At 49.6% G+C, this 18,560-nt stretch overlaps 1 protein-coding gene across 2 annotated transcripts in view; it reads right to left on the reverse strand.

Moving 5' to 3' along the window:
• The window catches only part of sf3b2 (splicing factor 3b, subunit 2), a 33,954-nt gene extending 15,435 nt beyond the window's left edge, over positions 1 to 18,519 (reverse strand). The window contains exons 1-13 of one of the 2 annotated variants that reach the window (XM_048525164.1): positions 18,378 to 18,519; positions 15,387 to 15,433; positions 13,690 to 13,767; positions 11,383 to 11,595; positions 6,212 to 6,274; positions 5,347 to 5,461; positions 4,827 to 4,951; positions 4,255 to 4,360; positions 3,792 to 3,877; positions 3,268 to 3,465; positions 2,992 to 3,141; positions 2,285 to 2,365; positions 1,041 to 1,268 (exon numbers count right to left, since the gene is read on the reverse strand). In XM_048525164.1, coding sequence (XP_048381121.1) covers positions 1,041 to 1,268; positions 2,285 to 2,365; positions 2,992 to 3,141; positions 3,268 to 3,465; positions 3,792 to 3,877; positions 4,255 to 4,360; positions 4,827 to 4,951; positions 5,347 to 5,461; positions 6,212 to 6,274; positions 11,383 to 11,595; positions 13,690 to 13,767; positions 15,387 to 15,433; positions 18,378 to 18,477 — 1,590 coding nt within the window. In that variant the 5' untranslated portion in view covers positions 18,478 to 18,519. The remainder of the gene's footprint in view (positions 1 to 1,040; positions 1,269 to 2,284; positions 2,366 to 2,991; positions 3,142 to 3,267; positions 3,466 to 3,791; positions 3,878 to 4,254; positions 4,361 to 4,826; positions 4,952 to 5,346; positions 5,462 to 6,211; positions 6,275 to 11,382; positions 11,596 to 13,689; positions 13,768 to 15,386; positions 15,434 to 18,377) is intronic. The other variant, XM_048525165.1, reaches the window with a different exon arrangement.
• Between the last annotated feature and the right edge of the window lie 41 nt (positions 18,520 to 18,560).

An 18,560-nucleotide genomic window follows, 5' to 3' on the forward strand; every position in this document is an offset into this window, starting at 1 on the left:
GTGCTGTTTCTCCCCGCAACGTGCTGGGGTTACACTGCACAGTTGCCCCCCCTTGGATTTTACCCCTGCACACCCCCAGCTGACAGTAACCCGAGGTGTAGGCCTGAGCTGACCCCATGTCCATCCGAAAGGGTTTCGAGCAGGGCCACACGGGGTGACATCGTTGCGGGGGGGGTGTGTGCTTTTGTCGGGATCTGGGGAGCGCCTGCTCCTGTCTCTGTCTCAGAAACTCCCGGTTCACGTCCCACTCCAGCACCGGACGGACAAAGAGAGTTCGTTAATACCACAAGCAAAACAGTCGAGTATTGAGTCCGTGCATGTGTCCACACAAAGTGGGCAGTCTGTAAAAAGGGGGAAAGAGACTGCTGCTCTGTCCTATCACTGTCCCCAGCTCCCAACAATAACACGCAGGTGAAGCACATATTGGCCACAGCGTCTCAGATCCCCAGGGTGATCTGTAACCCAAAGCTGGGGCGAGTGTGTGGTGGGAACTGGGTTAGCTTCTGGGATTACCGTCTCCATTTAAACCATGGGGAGTGGGAGTTGAGAAGCAGTTTTCTGTTGGTTGGGGTGGGGTGTGTTGGGCAGTGGCAGAGAGCACTGAGCCATGGTTTTAAGTGGCCTGCCTCTACCCGAAGCAAAGCCAGCTCAGGGAGAGGGGCTGGTGCTGAAGTATGGAAGGATCAGTGGAGGACAGAGACCTCTGGTGGTAGACATGGGACAGGCTCCAAGCTCAGGGAAATCCACAGGTTTGACAGAGAGAGGCGTCAGTCACTGACCCTCCACGGTGCCCACATCTCACACTGGGCACTGTCAGCACAACTCCCACCTCTCAACAGCAAGGACACTCTACGTGACCCCACCCTGGCCCCTTGACCCGTGGTGTGGGATTTCACCCCACTGGCCCTCTGGGTCAGTGAGTGAGTGGGCACAGTGCCTATTCGGGCATGTGATGCATCCCGAACCATCCCACTCTCTGACATTTTCCTGAAGAGGCACTGGGGTAGGCCTCCAGGATTCATGCCCCTCCCCAGCCTTACCTTCTCCTGCAGCGCCTCCCGCATCTCCTGGATCCCGGTGCGTCGGATAAACTCGGGCAGCTCGAAGGGAGGCTTCTCGATGCCCCTCTTGCCCTGCAGATACTTGCGTTTGAAGCACCAGTGGCGGGGCACGGGCACAGAGTTGCGGGTGGCCTTCAGATGAACCAGCAGCTTCGGGTCATGGGCCGTCACATCGTGCATCTCCACCACATCGGGGCGCGCCACCAGCTGAGGGGACCAGGGTCAGCGTCAGCAAGCGGACAACAGTTTCCACCTCACCCCCCCGGCCACTCTTCTCCGCACGCACACCTACCCCCCTCAACACACACAGACACTTCTGCCAGAAGTGCTACCGGGCAGCGGCCAGTAAAAGAGAGGGGAGAAGTTACCAATTTCCCCAAATCCTCCACAGCCTGACCTGAAACTCTATTCCATGTTTCAAACAGGAACAGGAGGCCATTCAGTGCCCCCCATAACCTGTCACGCAGGAACAGGAGGCCATTCAGTGCCCCCACCTCTCTAACCTGTCCCACAGGAACAGGAAGCCATTCAGCCCCCTCCTCTAACCTGATAAATGGGACGAGGAGGAGGCCATTCAGACATAGCACACCTTTAAATGGTCAGTCAAAACAGGAGGGAGTCCAGCCCCAACATTCATTCTGAGTCTGCCTGATGTGTGTCAGCCACCCTTACCCCAATTAACAGCTGATCATCCTTCCAACTTAACTGTCCCCTGCCTCAAAAGTTTTCTGGGGTTTTTGTTGGAGGGGTCGAGGAGTGCTCTGTCCTCACACGTAGCCCTTTCAAGCTTCGGCATCGTTCTGGTCATTCTGCTCTGTCACTCCCACCACCACCACCGCTTCCCGCAGAAGTTCCCCCAACTTCTCCAACTGCACCCAACCACCCCAGCTCTCCACAAACCCCTGCAAAGGCCCAAGACTGAACTTGGGATCTGTGACAAAACATCCAGCCTGTGGTGTGGAGCCTCTCCGAGATAAAGAGCAACAAACAGTCCATTAGCCTTTTCAGCTACTTTCTGGGCCTGTTCCCAGATTTACATTCATTTCTCTACCAGTACTGGACCTCTCCACACATCAGTGGGGGGGGGGAAAGAGGGTGACAGAGCGCTGCCAGCCATACAAGGGGCTGTTAACAAACCCACAACAGCCCACATCTGACCCACTTCCCCACAAGTGCCCTCACACTCGCTCTGCACTGAGGTGGAAGCCAAATATTCACTTCACCTGTTTCAGTTCAGCCACACTCAAACGGTTCAATCTCCGTAATTTCTTCTTCGATAACTTTGGGAGATCATCCCGTTTTTCCTAACAGACAGGAAGGACATAGTTATAGATGAGCTCCGTGCTCCCTCAGCCCCGACCCTCCGGCAGCGCGGCGCTCCCTCAGCCCCGACCCTCCGGCAGCGCGGCGCTCCCTCAGCCCCGACCCTCCGGCAGCGCGGCGCTCCCTCAGCCCCGACCCTCCGGCAGCGCGGCGCTCCCTCAGCCCCGACCCTCCGGCAGCGCGGCGCTCCCTCAGCCCCGACCCTCCGGCAGCGCGGCGCTCCCTCAGCCCCGACCCTCCGGCAGCGCGGCGCTCCCTCAGCCCCGACCCTCCGGCAGCGCGGCGCTCCCTCAGCCCCGACCCTCCGGCAGCGCGGCGCTCCCTCAGCCCCGACCCTCCGGCAGCGCGGCGCTCCCTCAGCCCCGACCCTCCGGCAGCGCGGCGCTCCCTCAGCCCCGACCCTCCGGCAGCGCGGCGCACCCTCAGCCCCGACCCTCCGGCAGCGCGGCGCACCCTCAGCCCCGACCCTCCGGCAGCGCGGCGCGCCCTCAGCCCCGACCCTCCGGCAGCGCGGCGCTCCCTGAACAGTCAGTCTTGGCGCTGTGGGACAGTGACTAGTGCTGATGACCAATATACCCAATGAATCCCATAGGTCAGCAAAACATACCACATCCTCATCACTGTCGACATCCTCATCTTCATCACTGCTCCCTTTCTGCTCTGCCTCAAAGCCCTTCTTCTTCAGCAGAACTGCTGACTCCAGCTTGTCTGCTTTGTCTGGCTCTTTGTCTTTATCTTTCTTCACATCGTCCGTCAGCTACAAAAACAAAACATGTAAAAAGACAGCCATCAGACATCGCTGCTGTTGTTGGTCCTCCACTGATACTGCCCCCTTGTGGCACATGCCCATCAGCCCAGCCACTGAACTAGAGCAGCTCCTCACCCTGAATGTTTCGAAGATCCTTTTGAAGTAGATGAAATTTGTGTCAAAGATTTCTGGCTCTGCGGTCACATACTCCACCTCCACTTCTGATTCTGTGTCTGTCGCCGTTGGTGGCTTCTCCTCTTTCTTCTGAACTCCATTCACCTCGCTTCGATTTGACTTCTTCTTCTTCTTTCTGTTCCGGCGTTTTCGATTTTTCTGGAGAAATTGAAGAATGTTGGAATTCTCACTTGCCGCAAAACAAAATAACAAACAAAACAACTTCAAGTTTTACCAAACTCCGCGCACATCCTGGCGCTCCCTCGGTCCTTCACAATGGGACAGTGTTGTGGGCCCTCAGTGTAGCTAATGTCAAGCCGAGTGACGGTCAAATTTCTGGGACCCAGAGCATTCCAAAGCAGAGTGACTACGCAGTAAGTTACCCGGTCAGCCAGCAGCAAATATAGAGAGTGAGGGGTGATCACACAGTCAGGCTTGCACACAATCGCAGGACAAGCGAGAGGTGACAGCATACCATCACGTACCTCTTTCTTCGACAGCGAGGATGCAATCTCCTCCTCTTCAGTTTCAGCTGGTGTCAAAGTAGCTCTATGTGTCGCCTCGCCCATGTCTGCAGAAAACACAAGCAGGTACCCACTCATTTGGAAGCAGTGTACTTTCCTCCGCCGACCCACTGCGTAACCAGCCAGCTTACATCCGGTCCTTCCCAGCTTCCCCTAGGCTTTTTAAAACTGAAAGTAAAGCTCCCTCTACACTGTCACCCCCACAAACACTTCCAGGGCAAGGAAAACACAGGGTTAGATACAGAGTAAAGCTCCCTCTACACTGTCACCCCCACAAACACTTCCAGGGCAAGGAAAACACAGGGTTAGATACAGAGTAAAGCTCCCTCTACACTGTTTCTCATCAAACACTCCCAGGATGGCAACTGCAATGATTTAGATACACAGCAAACTCCCTCTACATTTACACACCTCACTGACATACCTGAAGCTTCTGTTGATGCTGTGAGCTCCACCTGACGTTGCTCCTTGAGCTGGAGGATCTTCTCCAGGACTTGGGGAATTCTTGGACCAGGACCTCCATCGTCATTCTGTGCAAAAATGGAACCGTTCATTGCTGAGCTGCAGAATCTGAGAGAGATACCCCTGCAGCAGATGATGAGGCAGCCACTGATATCCGGGATCCTATCACAGGTCCCTCAGGGCCAGAAACCACCACACTCACACAACACACATTCAATGGCTACAGTACGAAAGGATCACTTAACAGTGCAACACTTGGCTAAGATTTACACCACCCACACAGTGATGGACTGTACAGTTCTTTCTGTGCACTGTGCCTGGGGTGTGGGCACTGCCTGTCAGCCCAGGGCTCACTGCCCTTCCCAAGCTGCCCTGAAGCAGGTAGTGGTGAGATGCTGCACTCCATTTCAAAGTCTAAATCTTTCATTAGATGGAGAGGAGATACAACACTTCTGTGGGAGACCTTTTCTTTCTGGGCCAGGCCCCTAGTTCAGGCAGAATGGCCTGTTTCTGACATATGCGCAATCTGGTTACCTCTCTGTTCTCTTCGCCGGGCGGTGGGGGAGGTCCTCGAATACGTGGTCCCAGGGTGGGTGTAGATAATGAAGGAGCTACAGAGACAGGCCGCACTGCAGTCAGGGGCATGGGAACAGCAGTCACTGTGGGTGGGGGGGTGGGGGTTATAACCCCAGAGAGAGAGAAAGAGGGAGAGACAGAGTGAAAACATGACATAAGCAAAACCAGAATCCCACCACGACGACACCCCGAGGGCAGTAGCTGCGAGATTACCCCCAACCCCACCGCGAGGGCAGTAGCAGCGAGATTACCCCCAACCCCACCGCGAGGGCAGTAGCAGCAAGATTACCCCCAACCCCACCGCGAGGGCAGTAGCAGCGACATTACCCCCAACCCCACTGCGAGGGCAGTAGCAGCGACATTACCCCCAACCCCACCGCGAGGGCAGTAGCAGCGACATTACCCCCAACCCCACCGCGAGGGCAGTAGCAGCAAGATTACCCCCAACCCCACCCCAGGGCAGTAACAGCGAGCTTACCTCTAGCACCTAAGGCTGGTCGTGGCCCGATCTCCATCGGTCTTGTGCCAGGGGGACCCTGCTGCATTTGAACCATTTCCTGTTGCTGCCTCTCCTGTTCCAGTAATGCAGCAGCCTGTCAGAGTCAGGGAGATGAGGGCACATTAGACCCAGCAGAGGTACGAATGTGTTTGGAGCCCACCCCTTCATATCTGATTCACCATACTACTGGGCAGACACAGGGGCCCACATACTGTCAAACACAGATGGGACATCCTCCACGCAAGACACACACCTCTCAGTGACAGCACATCCTGCACGTGTGCGCCGAGATGCCCCACTCCCCTTCATTCAGAAACAGACAGCTCACTAAAACCATGCCCTTACGGCCAGAACTGGGCCCAAGACGCTCTAACCACTTTACAGCAAGACTCAGGCACCCCTTACAGTCTGACCCAATTCCCCCCCCAACCCCCAATTTAACAGTGAGACCCAGACACATCTTTACACCCTGTCCCATATACACACCCAAATGCCCCACCCAACTCCTCTCCAACCTTGAAAGCTCTAGTCCACAACATGCACACACCTATTAAGGTTTTTGTCGTGTGGGCCCATACGGATTTCCTGCCGCATTAATCAGACCCAAACACATCCCCACAGAGTCCAACAGAGACCCACTGCCACCCTACTCCTGTGCAGACTGCCCTGCGTGCGCATACACACACACACACACAACACACACACACACACACACACACACAGTGTGTTTCTCCCCACCCCTCCCCCCATGTGATGGGAGCCCATCATACATGTACTCCACCCCCTCACAATCGATGGGCCCAGGTAAAGGTTCAGAGCCTGTTCATTCCTCCTGGACCATTACCCGTTTCTGCTGCTCGAGCAGCTCCTGGTCTTTCATCTGTTCATCCAGCGTCCGCTCACTGCCCTGGAGAAGAAACCGGTCGCAGATTGAGAAAAGATGCCCCAATTGACAGCCTCCTCACACCTAACCTACTGCACCTGGTAAGCAAGGTCAGCCTGTGCATTACCAGGCAACCAGGACTGATCTGCGTGTCAGGAGGTCTCACAACAAACCTGACCACTGACCAAAGGATGCCGATCCAACACAGATCAAACCTCATGGGGGTGGGACGGGTAATGGAGGGGCTTCATTCGTTGAGTAGTTTTATCAGTCTTCAGCAGGAGACTGGGAGCTGTGCACTGGTGGGTGACCTGTAGATATCGCAATACATCGTGGAGAAAGCAAGTTACGTGGGCACCTTATTGCAAGGCCCTTTGAGGAAGGCCAGGAGGGATGTGACTGCAACTGAGGCAGGTTAAGTGGATATAGGTGGTGAAGATGGACGACCTTTAGCCTTGAAAGCTGCCCAACAGGTTCAAGCTTCTTACAGGCTGTATAGGTGACAGTGGGCACTGCAAGGTGAGTGAGCAAACTGGCCTTGGCACCAGGGCACAAGAAACCATTCCATATTGCCGGGATGGGTGCGTGGGAGGTTGGGGCGTGCATATTAGAAGGAATGCAGTACACACACACACACACACACACACTCTCACACACACACGGACAGCAGCCAGTGTCAGGTTGCAGGATATCTACCCAGGACTTTCAGAATATAGTGACTGGTGCCTGTGTGGGCCATGACCATATGTTCAGAACTGTGATACAGATTCTGCTTTTGGACCAGGAACTGCTGGTAGCTAAATTATGAAGCAGATCCTCAGTATGGCCTGGATTATTACCCAAGAATTGACTAAATGCAAACATACAAGGCACTGAAGCGTGTCCAGCAGAGATTCACACGGATGATCCCTGGAATGGTAGGTTTAATGTACGATGAACGGCTGAGGATCCCGGGATTGTGTTCATTAAGAGCTTAGAAGGTTGAGGGGAAGATCTAATAGAAATTTACAAGATAATGTATGGCTTAGAAAGGGTGGACGCTGGGAAGTTGTTTCCGTTAGGCTGGGAGACTAGGACCCGTGGGCACAGCCTTAGAATTAGAGGGGGTCAATTTAGAACGGAAACAAGGAGACATTTCCTCAGCCAGAGAGTGGTGGGGCTGTGGAATTAATTGCCACGGAGTGCAGTGGAGGCCGGGACGTTAAATATCTTCAAGGCAGAGATCAATAAATTCTTGATTTCACAAGGAATCAAGTTCTACGGTGAGAGTGCAGGGAAGTGGAGTTGAAATGCCCATCAGCCATGATTTAAATGGCAGAGTGGACTCAATGGGCCAAGTGGCCTTACTTCCACTCCTATGTCTTATGGTCTTATACAAACATGGGGGAGGCCATTCAGCCCCAATAAAATCACAGCGAATCCGATTACTCCACAATCCTACCTTCTCCTAATAAACCTTCCAAAACCACCCCAACTCCCCCCCTCGCTTAGCAAAAACGTCTCCAGCTCAGCCTTAAAAACATTCAAAGTCTCTGCCTTCACCCACGGCCCCCTCTCAAGAAGACAGCTCCAAAGACTAATGGTCCTCTGAGCAAAACCTTCACTTGGTCTGTGATAACTGTGAGAGCCCTCATTTTTAAACAGTAACCCCTCCCCCTCCCCGAGTTCATGATTCTCCTGCATCCTCTTCACTTAGAACTCCCTGTGCCCACCCCTCCACTCCACACCCCTGGCAGCCCCCACCTACCCACCCACCTTCCCCATTTCGACTAAGTGGCCTCTCACCCATCCAAGCCCAGACTGTCACAATTTTCCCCTCAACCTGACCAATCCACGGACTTGTTACCAAACTTCAGGTCACATGCCATGATCAGAAAATTAGGTTTTAAAATATTCCTCTCCCTACCATGGCCTGTCTTCATCTCTCTCTCTCTCCTCTCCTCCCCCCCCCCCCCCCCCCCCCCCCCCCCGCCCCGGCAGCTTTCAGTGCTGACCTTCGATGAGCTAGGTGACTGCTGGAGCTTGTGCCGCTAGGCATGTGGAATGTACTGTAGAGGCTGGAACACACAGGTTACCAGAATATCGTGTACTGAGTTAGAATGCTAAAGTCTATACTCACCTAGTAAACCTTCTCGGTGCTGCCTTCTCCATTACTTCCCTCTTAAATAAGGAGACCAGTTCTCTGTACGGCTCTCCAGACATGTTCTCACCAGTGTCCTGTACAACTGAAGCCTAACCTCCCTGCCTTTGTATTTCATTCCCTTCCTGCAATCAGTGCTAACTTGTTATTACAGAAATTGCTGGAAAAGCTCAGCAGGTCCAGCAGCATCTGTGGAGAGGAATCAGAGTTACTATTGCAGGTCCAGTGAACCTTCTTCAGAACAGTTGAGGAAGGTTCACCTCAACCCGAAACATTATAGCATTTAGCAACTATACCTTCACCCCGGTCAGGGATGAATGCGAGGATCAAAAACGGGTTTCAACGCATTGGACAGGAACAGAAATTCTGAGAAGATTGGTAGCTCTGGTTGCGGATGCAATTGCAGACTTGCTTGCCGAACCAGTTGGTTTGGTTGCAAACGTGTCATCCCGCGGCTAGATAAACATCATCTATGCGCCTTCGGTGAAGGGTCGGCATTCTGTCCCACTGGTTATCAATATGCCTCTGTTTGCTGGGGTGGTTGGTATTGCTTGCGGTTTTGTTTCTCAGTGGTTTGTACACTGAGTCCAGTTCAATATGTTTGTTGATGGAGTTCCGGTTGGAATGCCAGGCCTCCAGGAATTCCCTGGCACGTCTCTGTTTAGATTGTTCGATTATAGATGTGTTGTCCCAGTTGAATTTGTGTCCCTCATTGCCTGGGTGTAGTGGGAAAAGTGAGAATTGGTTGTATCTCTTGGTGGCTAGTTGGTGTTCATGTTTCCATATTGTCAATTTTCTTCCTGTTTGGTCTACGTAGTGTTTTTCATGGTCCTTGCATGGTGTTTTGAACATTACCACAGTTTGTTGGTTTTGGGAATGGGATCCTTTTACATTTGTCAGTAACTGTTGTAGAGTGGCTGCTGGTTTGTGGGCTACCTAGGGGTCTGAGTAGAATTGAGGTCATCTCTGACATGTCCTTCAAGTATAGTGGAGTGATTAGTGAGTCTGGTTGTGTTTGTGGTCTGTCTTGGGGGTAATAGCGGATCATGCTTTTTGGGTATCCACTTCTTTTGAAGGCTGTATAGGTGCTCCTGTTTTGCTTTGTGTAGTTCCAGATTGCAGCAATGTATTTAAATAGTGTCCTCATGCAGCTCCATTTGTGGGTGTTGGGGTGGTTGCTAGTGTAATTGAGTATTTGGTCTCTATGTACGGTCTTTTTATATACACTAGTCTCGCGTTCCCTGTTGTTTTTGCGTTCTACCATTATATCCAGAAAGGTAGTTGGTTTGTTGTTCTGTTCTTCCTTCTTGAATTTTATTCTGGTGAGGATGTTGTTTGCGTTGGTGGCTTTCTTCTAGTTTTGCACGTTTTAATAGTCATGAAGATGTCATCAACATGTCAGACCTAAAGTTTGGGTTGTGCTGTCCATTCTAACTTTTGAATTACTGCTTCTGCAATCAGTCCTGATATTGGGAATCCCGTTGGTATTCTGCTGATTTGTTTGTATAAGCTGTTGTTGAAGGTGAAGTGGGTTGTGAGGCACAGGTCTCATAGTTTCATGGAGGTGTCTTTATTGATGTTGCTGGTGTCCTGGGTTACCTGCTTACTTGATTCATCCGGGAATGTGGCAATTGTTTCTTTGGCTAGTTCAATGTTTATGGATGTAAATAATGCTGTTATGTTGAAGGATTTCATCATCTCATCATCTTCTTCTATCCTGGTATCCTTGGGATGAGTGTATGGAGTAGGTTCTGTTGTCCACTAAGTATTTCAATTTCTGTTGTAGTTCTTTGTCTCACTACCAGGCACTCCGACATATAGACTTGCCAAAGGACACGCATTTGACTGGGACAACACATCCATAATCAAACAAGACAAACAAAGGCGCACCAGGGAATTCCTGGACACCTCGCATTCTAACCGGAACTCCAGCGGTAAGGGGTAGCACTAAGGCAAGTGGTGATCAGAGCATGACAGGAACATGACAGAGCAGGGCTAGAGATTTCCAAACTCGTAAAAGGATGAAACCGAAGGCTCTGTAGCTGAATAGCATTTGTAACAAAACAGATGAATTGGTGGCACAAATAGAAATAAATATCATGATATTTTTAATCATTACAGAGATATGACTACAAGATGACTAAGGTTGGGACCTGGATTTTCAAAGGCACATGGCATTCAGAAAGCTAGGAAAAGGTTAGGGGTTTTGGGTGGGGGTAAATTAAGGAAATTAAAGCATCAAGCAAGGGAGGGGTGACCTTGGTTCTGGAATTAGATCGGATAGAGATAAAGGACAGTAAATGTCAGAAGTGACCAGTGATAGTGGTTTATAAGCTCCCCCAACTGTAATCAAGACTGTAATAGGGGATGCACACAAAGAAACATCACAGCCTTTGAGAAAGGCGTGCTGATAAATATAGGTGATCTGAATTTAATGCGTAAGTGCAGATGAATCAGAGCACTGTGGGTAGCCTGGGTCAGGAGTGTTTTCAGAATAGCTTCTTACAGCAGAACATTCCATTGTCTCCCAGGGAGCAGATTTGGTAAAATGCAATGAGACAGAATTAATCTCAGGGAGGAGGAGAAGAAAGAAACAGCTATATAGCAAAACTGAATCTGGAAAAGGAATCAGGGAGAAAGATCGAAGAATGGGTTTATAGTAGACATTACTATCCCACCACAGAATCATAGAGGCGTAAAGGACTGTCCATGCTGACCAGATATCCTAAATTAATCTAGTCCCACCTGCCAGCATTTGGCCCACATCCATGTAAACCCTTTCCATTCGTATACCCAACCAGGTGCCTTAACATGATGGGCCAAACGGCCATCCTCTGTGTTGTAATTCCTATGACATTATGCTGATATTTTACTGAGAAGCTCGGGAATGCTGCTGTAGAGAGAAGCTAGGCTAATCTCACTTCCTTAAGGGCCAGTTCAAACACACCCTATGCCCCTACCCAGTCGCAGCAGCCAACAGCTGTCCGCTCACCTGCTTAGCCTGCTCCTCCTGTTGGATCAGGATGGCTGCCTGCTGCTGTGCGAGTTTGAGACGCTCCTCCTCAGACAGAGCAGATGGGTCGACTGAGGGCATGTGGAGACGGGGGCCCATTCCAGCTGGGACAACTCCCATGGGGAAAGCCATCTGCATTCCAGGCATGCGATTCAGCCCCATTGTGCGAGGGGGTAACTGCATTCCGGGCACCTGGCAAAAGGGGCAAAGGTGAGGTTAGAGGGATCAGAAAGGGCAGCAACACAAAGGCACGAGAGCTTCCTGCAGCCGCACAACTGATGAGATCCACAAACTGAACCTTCTAATACAGACTAGTTGTGCCTCAGGGAACTAAGCATCAACTCAGCCCCTCTCCTCATTCTGGAGAGAACCAACCTTTTTATTTTTCTGGTTTCTAAACGTTGTGGGCTGAAACGAAAAAAGGTTGTTTTAAAAATCAAGGATTGCTGCATAGATTAAAAGTATGTCATTACAAACACTGTTTGTACAGCTGTAGGTCACAGTGATGTTCACAGATAAACTGCAGCCGAGGGGCTTCATAGAACATTACAGCACAGTACAGGCCCTTCGGCCCTCGATGTTGTGCCGACCTGTCATACCAATCTGAAGCCCATCTAACCTACACTATTCCATGTACGTCCATATGCTTATCCAATGACGACTTAAATGTACCTCAAGGTGGCGAATCTACGACCGTTGCAGGCAAAGCGTTCCATTCCCTTACTACTCTCTGAGTAAAGAGACTACCTCTGACATCTGTCCTATATCTTTCACCCCTCAATTTAAAGCTATGCCCCCTCGTGCTCGCCATCACCATCCTAGGAAAAAGGCTCTCCCTATCCACCCTATATAACCCTCTGATTATTTTATATGTTGCTTGTCGATTGGCAATAAGAAGTCGATTGGTCTATGGACCAGTGACCAGTTAGTGAGGGCAAAGGCCTTTTGTCTGACAATACCCGTAAGGGAATAAGGTCTCCCACTATCTCAGGAGCTGTCTCCCTGTTCTCTGCAGTCAAGTGTCACTTTAAACCTGATGAGAAGCAGTTGCTGTGGGCAGTGGCATTTAATCCCCAAGTCAGTGAGCTTTAATAACGACGAGGCATTTGGAAAAGGAAGGCGGAGAAATGACCTTCTGACCAGCAAGGACCCAACTCAACACATCGTGTGAACAAGGACTACAGAGTTCCCAGTTCACTCCCATCCATGTTTATTTTTAACATCTATGTAAGGGGGGCGCACGTAGAAGGGTTAGAATTTTAAGTAGCAGTTTTCTGCTGACGGTTTATAATTGTTTACCTGTAACTAGAGTCCATTTACTCATGATGAATAGTCAGGTTGGCTAATTACAAAAAGTCTGGTTTATATTCTGTCAACATGCCTTTTAAAGACAGAGATTCCCCAACTTCCCTATGTACTAACCGCTGTCGACTCCATGACTAGCAAGGCTCAATTTCTCAGGGTGAAGGGAGTTGTTTTTCTCATAGGCTCCCCTCTTGCCTCCATACACCTACCCCCTCCCCTCCAGCTCAACATCAGCAATGACTCAGTGATTCAATATGACAGGTCACATGACTTCCAGCCATTAGCTACGCTGTATCACAGAAAGGTGAGGGGAGGAGCGTGTGAGGAAACTGCTTTACTTCAGAACCCTTCCTTCCTCAAAGGTGCACCCCGCCAACTGGCCGTGATCCTAGTTTAACACTAGGAAAACAAACATGAGTCTGGACACCAGTCAACAGCACAGTAACAGCGAGGAAATAATTGTTAATGTTTGTAAATTAAAATATCACATTACAGAAATATGAAAATATGAGCTTTTACAGTGTTTTATAAAAATGTTATTATTTTACGTGCTCATGTAGTTTCAGCTGAGCCCTCGATGTTCTCTGGTGACATGAGAATCTGAACGCCCTCTCCTCCTGCTTCGTGCCACAGGATGACGTTGCTCATGCCATTCTCCGCACTGTGCCCGACAAAAATGGCAGCTACAGAAACATCCCATTTCCCATCACCCCCTAGAAAGACAGCAGCCATTATTCCAGGCTCACCAGCTGGAGCCCTGTAGGTGGTGCTGAATTGAAAACTTCTCTTGGAGATTTGTGGCGTAAACCTCCCTGCCTGTCCAGCCTTGGAGAGACAGCGAGGGTGGGGCAGCGCAAGGGCTGGCTCTGAGAACCGGTACTAGGCACTGTCTCAGGAGGTTCAGAAGCCGGAAACCCCTACAGCTCACGCGGTCTGGGAAGCTCTGTCCCTAACACCACTCCATTCCGCATTCCAGCTTACCTGCCCTGGCAGGGGTGGCATTGGGTGACCCTTGTCCATGTCGTCAGCCCGGTGAGGTCGAGTCAGGACTACACCATTCTGTAAAGGCAAGAGGCAGACGGTGAGGTATAGATCACTGGTTTGCTGTTAAAAACCTCAGAATCAACAATGTCACCCACCGAACAGAGCAAGCCACCAACATCTACCAGGTAACCATCAGGAATCCTCAGCGAGAAAACACCTACTGGAGTAGTACCCACTGCACTTGTTCAAAATAGACCGAGATAACAAAGTGTGGAGCTGGGTGAACACAGCAGGCCAAGCAGCATCTTAGGAGCACAAAAGCTGACGTTTCGAGCCTAGACCCTTCCCGAAACATCAGCTTTTGTGCTCCTAAGACGCTGCTTGGCCTGCTGTGTTCATCCAGCTCCACACTTTGTTATCTCGGATTCTCCAGCATCTGCAGTTCCCATTATCTCTGATTTAAAACAGACCGTGTCTATATTCCTGAGGCTAGATACCGAGGGGCCTGTTCACACTGTAACAGGGGAAAAAACGTTGCTTACAAAATCCAGCTCAAACCAATTAATTAGGAAACTTGTTCAGAGGTTGTATCTCAGAATAATAACCATGGACAGTTATATCAATAAACAACTCTTGAAGAATTCAAGAGCAGGTAGATCAGGTGATTTTCAGAATGTTCCCATCAGATCAGAGATTAGAGAATTTAACAGTTGAAACAGGGAAAACGCTGGAATTGATTATTTAAAAAGGTAAGAGCAGGGCACTTAAAATCTCAATGCTATCGGGTCGAGTCAACATGTATTTGTGAAAGGGAGGTCATAACTGACTCATTTATTACAGAGTTTGTTAAAGCAGTAACATGGATAAAAGGAAACCTGTAGACATGTTACATGACAAGGCATTTCAATGATTATTGCAGAAAGTTCAAGCTCACAGTGTCAGGTGTAACATTTGGGCACGGACAGAACACTAGCTAGCTAACAGGAAACAAAATGAGGATACATGGGTCATTTTCTAATTGTCGAGATGTAACAAGTGGTGTGCTACTGGAGTCAGTGCTAGAGCATCAACATTTTACAATTTATATAAATTACTTCACGAAGGGACCGCATGGATAGCTGCTATATTTGCTGATGACATCAAAGTTGGTACGAGAGCTTGATGGAGAGACGGAGAGTCTGTGAAAGGATATAGTCAGGTAATGATGGAATGAAACACAGCAAGGTGTGGATTTGTACATGGTGGCAGGAAACACAGAGAAACAGCATATAGAGAGAGCACAAAGGAGAAGATCCCAGGCATGCAGAAGGATCTGGGTGTCCTGGCAGATGAACAACAAAATATTAATATGCAGGTGTAGCTAGTGATTAGGGAGGCAAATGGAATGGTAGACTTTATTGCGAGGGGAATGCATACGAATGTAAGGATGTTTTACTGTGACTGTACAGGACCCTGGTGAGGGCAGCTTTGCTCTCCTTACTTCAGGAAGGAAGTATGCATTAGACGCCGTTCAATATTGAAGCATCACAATCCTGAGGGGAGAGAATCCCAAAGGTTCACAATGCTCGAGTGAAGATATTTCTCCTCCTCTAATCTTGTAATTGAGGCTCCAAGCCAGGGAACAAAGTCTCTCTGTGTCTGTGGAGGGAGTGCTGTGAACAGGAAATCGGAGCAGTTGAGGAGGCTGCACTCACCTGTAAGCTGTAGTTCTGTAGACGCTCAATAAGTTCCTCTCGTACACCTTTCGAAACAAAAACACACACGTATTATGTGAGAAAGCAGAGAAGAAAACCAGCAGTACAACAGATCATTTGCAGATGAAGGAAATGAATGTTTGACCTATTGGGGAGCTGAGGGTTGCGTGGAAGTGGAGTAGAGCCTTGGAGCAGATCAGCCATGCTCTTACTGAATGACATGGAGGGACTGAGGATGAACTTAATTTAAAACCATCAAGATACTCCTCCACTCCCACTTCCCTACATAGTTAACACTCCTCTAGGTAACATCAGTCAGTTACAGGGCTCAGAGGTGCAGCACCCACAGGGAACGAGGAGCATTCTGTTTGCACTATCAGCACCTCACATGCCACCTGCCAGGGCAGACCACGCTCCCAAACCGTTTCTCTATTGGAAGGAGAGCTCATTTCCATCACGGCCCAAGAAGGACTGCCATACAATACCCCGAGGGGTGTACAATACACAAAACAAGAGGGATACCAGCATTGGAACGTGCCATTCCTCAGATACCCGAGCCTCCCACTGCACGTCTCAGCAAGAATGTAGGTAGCAGCTTCAGACTTTGTTACTTAATAGAGGGTGTAACACATACAGATAGTGTGCAGTATCAGGTTGGGGGGAGCGGGGGCAAAGTTACATCTGACAATAAAGGAACAGTAAAAGGAGGTGCTCAGTTAATGTGGTAATGGGAACTGCAGATGCTGGAGAATCCAAGACAATGAAATGTGAGGCTGGATGAACACAGCAGGCCCAGCAGCATCTCAGGAGAAGGGTCTAGGCCCGAAATGTCAGCTTTTGTGCTCCTGAGATGCTGCTGGGCCTGCTGTGTTCATCCAGCCTCACATTTCATTTGCTCAGTTAATGATTCAGATGGTGACCTCAGTCAGGGAGCTCCCTGACTGTTACGATCACAGGCTCTGCACCGTACTCCCGGGAGAGGTAAGTGCTTTCAAATCTTAAAGGACGCGGAACAGAGGCACAAAAAATGGAGCAGGTTGTTGTTTAAAAATAAACCTGGCTAATGCCCATTTAGGGAAGGGAAACTGCCATCCTTACCCAGTCGGGCCTACATGTGACTCCAGACTCTCAGCAACAGGTTTGGCTTTTTACCGCCGTCTGAAACAGCCAAGTGAGACAGTCCAGAGGGGTGCTGACCTCCCTCTTCGAGAGACAGTTATGACGGCCCCAATGATGTTCACAGCGCACGAAAGCACTTTTAACGAAACCTAACCATCAGGAAGCGGCTGGTTTGGTGATTTGGATTTGGGAGTAGTCTCGTTCTTCCGGAGTTGCCACGGGATTTTTCATTTTATTTGAATTCATTCACAGGCGAGTGGTTATTGCTCATCCATTTTTGTCCTGGAGATAGTGGAGGTGAGCTGCCTTATTGAACTGCAATTGAACTGCAACAGTCCATGTGCGCAACGCTCTTAGGGAGCGATTTCCAAGATTTTGATCCAGCAACACTGAAGGAATGACAATATATTTCCGAGTCAGATCGGTGAGTGGCTTGGAGGGGGAAGCATGCGGTGGAAGTTGGGGGGGGGGGGGGGGGGGGGGTGGTGGTGTTCCCATGTATCTGCTGCCCTTGTTCTTCTTGATGGAAGTGGCTGTGGGTTTGGACAGTGCCACCTAAGGAGCTTTGCAAGTTGTTGACAAGGTGGAAGAGAGGAGTCTCAGCTGCAATGCTTCCCGACCGCAAGCCAACATCTCGTCCTAAAGACAAGTAGCACTCCTTTGGTACTGCACTGAATGGGACTCGTGAATCAAGCCCTAGGAGGGATATTCATATGACCCAAAGTCTGAACTTCCCCTTCATGGCACATCTGAAGCATTTATTATCCAAAATAAAAGCTTAGACTTTCACCACCTATAGAGAGAAGGACAGGCCACCCAGCCCTTTGAACCTGCTCCACCATTTAATGTGATCACATCCACCTCCCTGCCTCTTTCCCCTCTTAGCCCTAAGAACATAATCTCCGTCTGATGCAAAACTTGAAATACTGAAGCAGAATAACGTTCATAAAAAAACGCAAGACTGAAAACAAAAAATGCCAGGGATCACAACAGGTCAGGCAGAATCCATGGAGAGAGAGCAAGCTAACAACACCTCTGATAAACAGTCATCTAGACTCAAACTGTTAGCTTCCTCTTTCTCTCCGTGGAAGCTGCCGGACCCACTGTAATCTCCAGCATTTCTTGTTTTCAGTACAGATTCCACCATTTGCAGTAATTTGCTCCTACGTACATTCAAAGCAACATTGCTCTCTAACCACAAAGATAAAAACCATGGATAAAAATCAAATCAGTAACAGTAAGTAATAAAATTCTATTACTGCATTTACTGATGTGGGTTTTTTCAAAACTTATGTCATGCTACAATTCACTAAAGATCACTTTGTTCGTTATTCATTTAAGGATAAGATAGACCTTAAAAAAAAACACAAAACGTCAAAAATTTTCCATCTTGCCCTCACCAGGACTAGGCCACAAGAAAACCCAATTTCAAAAGGGAACACCAATTTATATCGGTGAGTGGAGAACATAGTGGAGTCTGGTTAATGAAACTACCGATTAGATTAACGAAACTACCAATTATTCATTAATTTAATAAACTTCCATTTCTTTTTGATAAAATTAATAATCAAGACTACTTTGTCAATGCTTTGATTCAATTAAATGAATTTTATTCACGAATTTAGGGAAATTAAAATCCAAACTAAGTATTTTAATGATAGCACATTGAATGTTAAGTGCCTGTGGCATTTTTTAAGCCATATTATTGCCTGGGCCAGGGTTCACTGAGACCCATCAGGCCTCGCAGCCGGCCGCCAGGAGCTGGAGCCCGAGGGAAAGGGGAAGCTACACACTCGAGGCCGAGGCTTCAAGGGGCGCCAGGCCCGAGTCCGGCTGGAGAGGGAAAGCGGTGAATTCCGGTGTGGATTTTACCTTGAGTGGGGAAGCCGATCTCGTTGAGCTTGGCCTGCAGCTCCGGGATGCTCCAACTGCCTAGATCCTGCGCTTCGACACCAGGAGGAGCGTCCGCCATCTCGGTCCCGGCAACGTCACCGCCTCCTACTCCTCCCGCTTCTCAACCAAACCCGGGGATAGGTGGGTCTCCGCTGTCTCCGC

This window comes from Stegostoma tigrinum, chromosome 42, assembly GCF_030684315.1.
Source record: "Stegostoma tigrinum isolate sSteTig4 chromosome 42, sSteTig4.hap1, whole genome shotgun sequence".
NCBI lineage: Eukaryota > Metazoa > Chordata > Chondrichthyes > Orectolobiformes > Stegostomatidae > Stegostoma > Stegostoma tigrinum.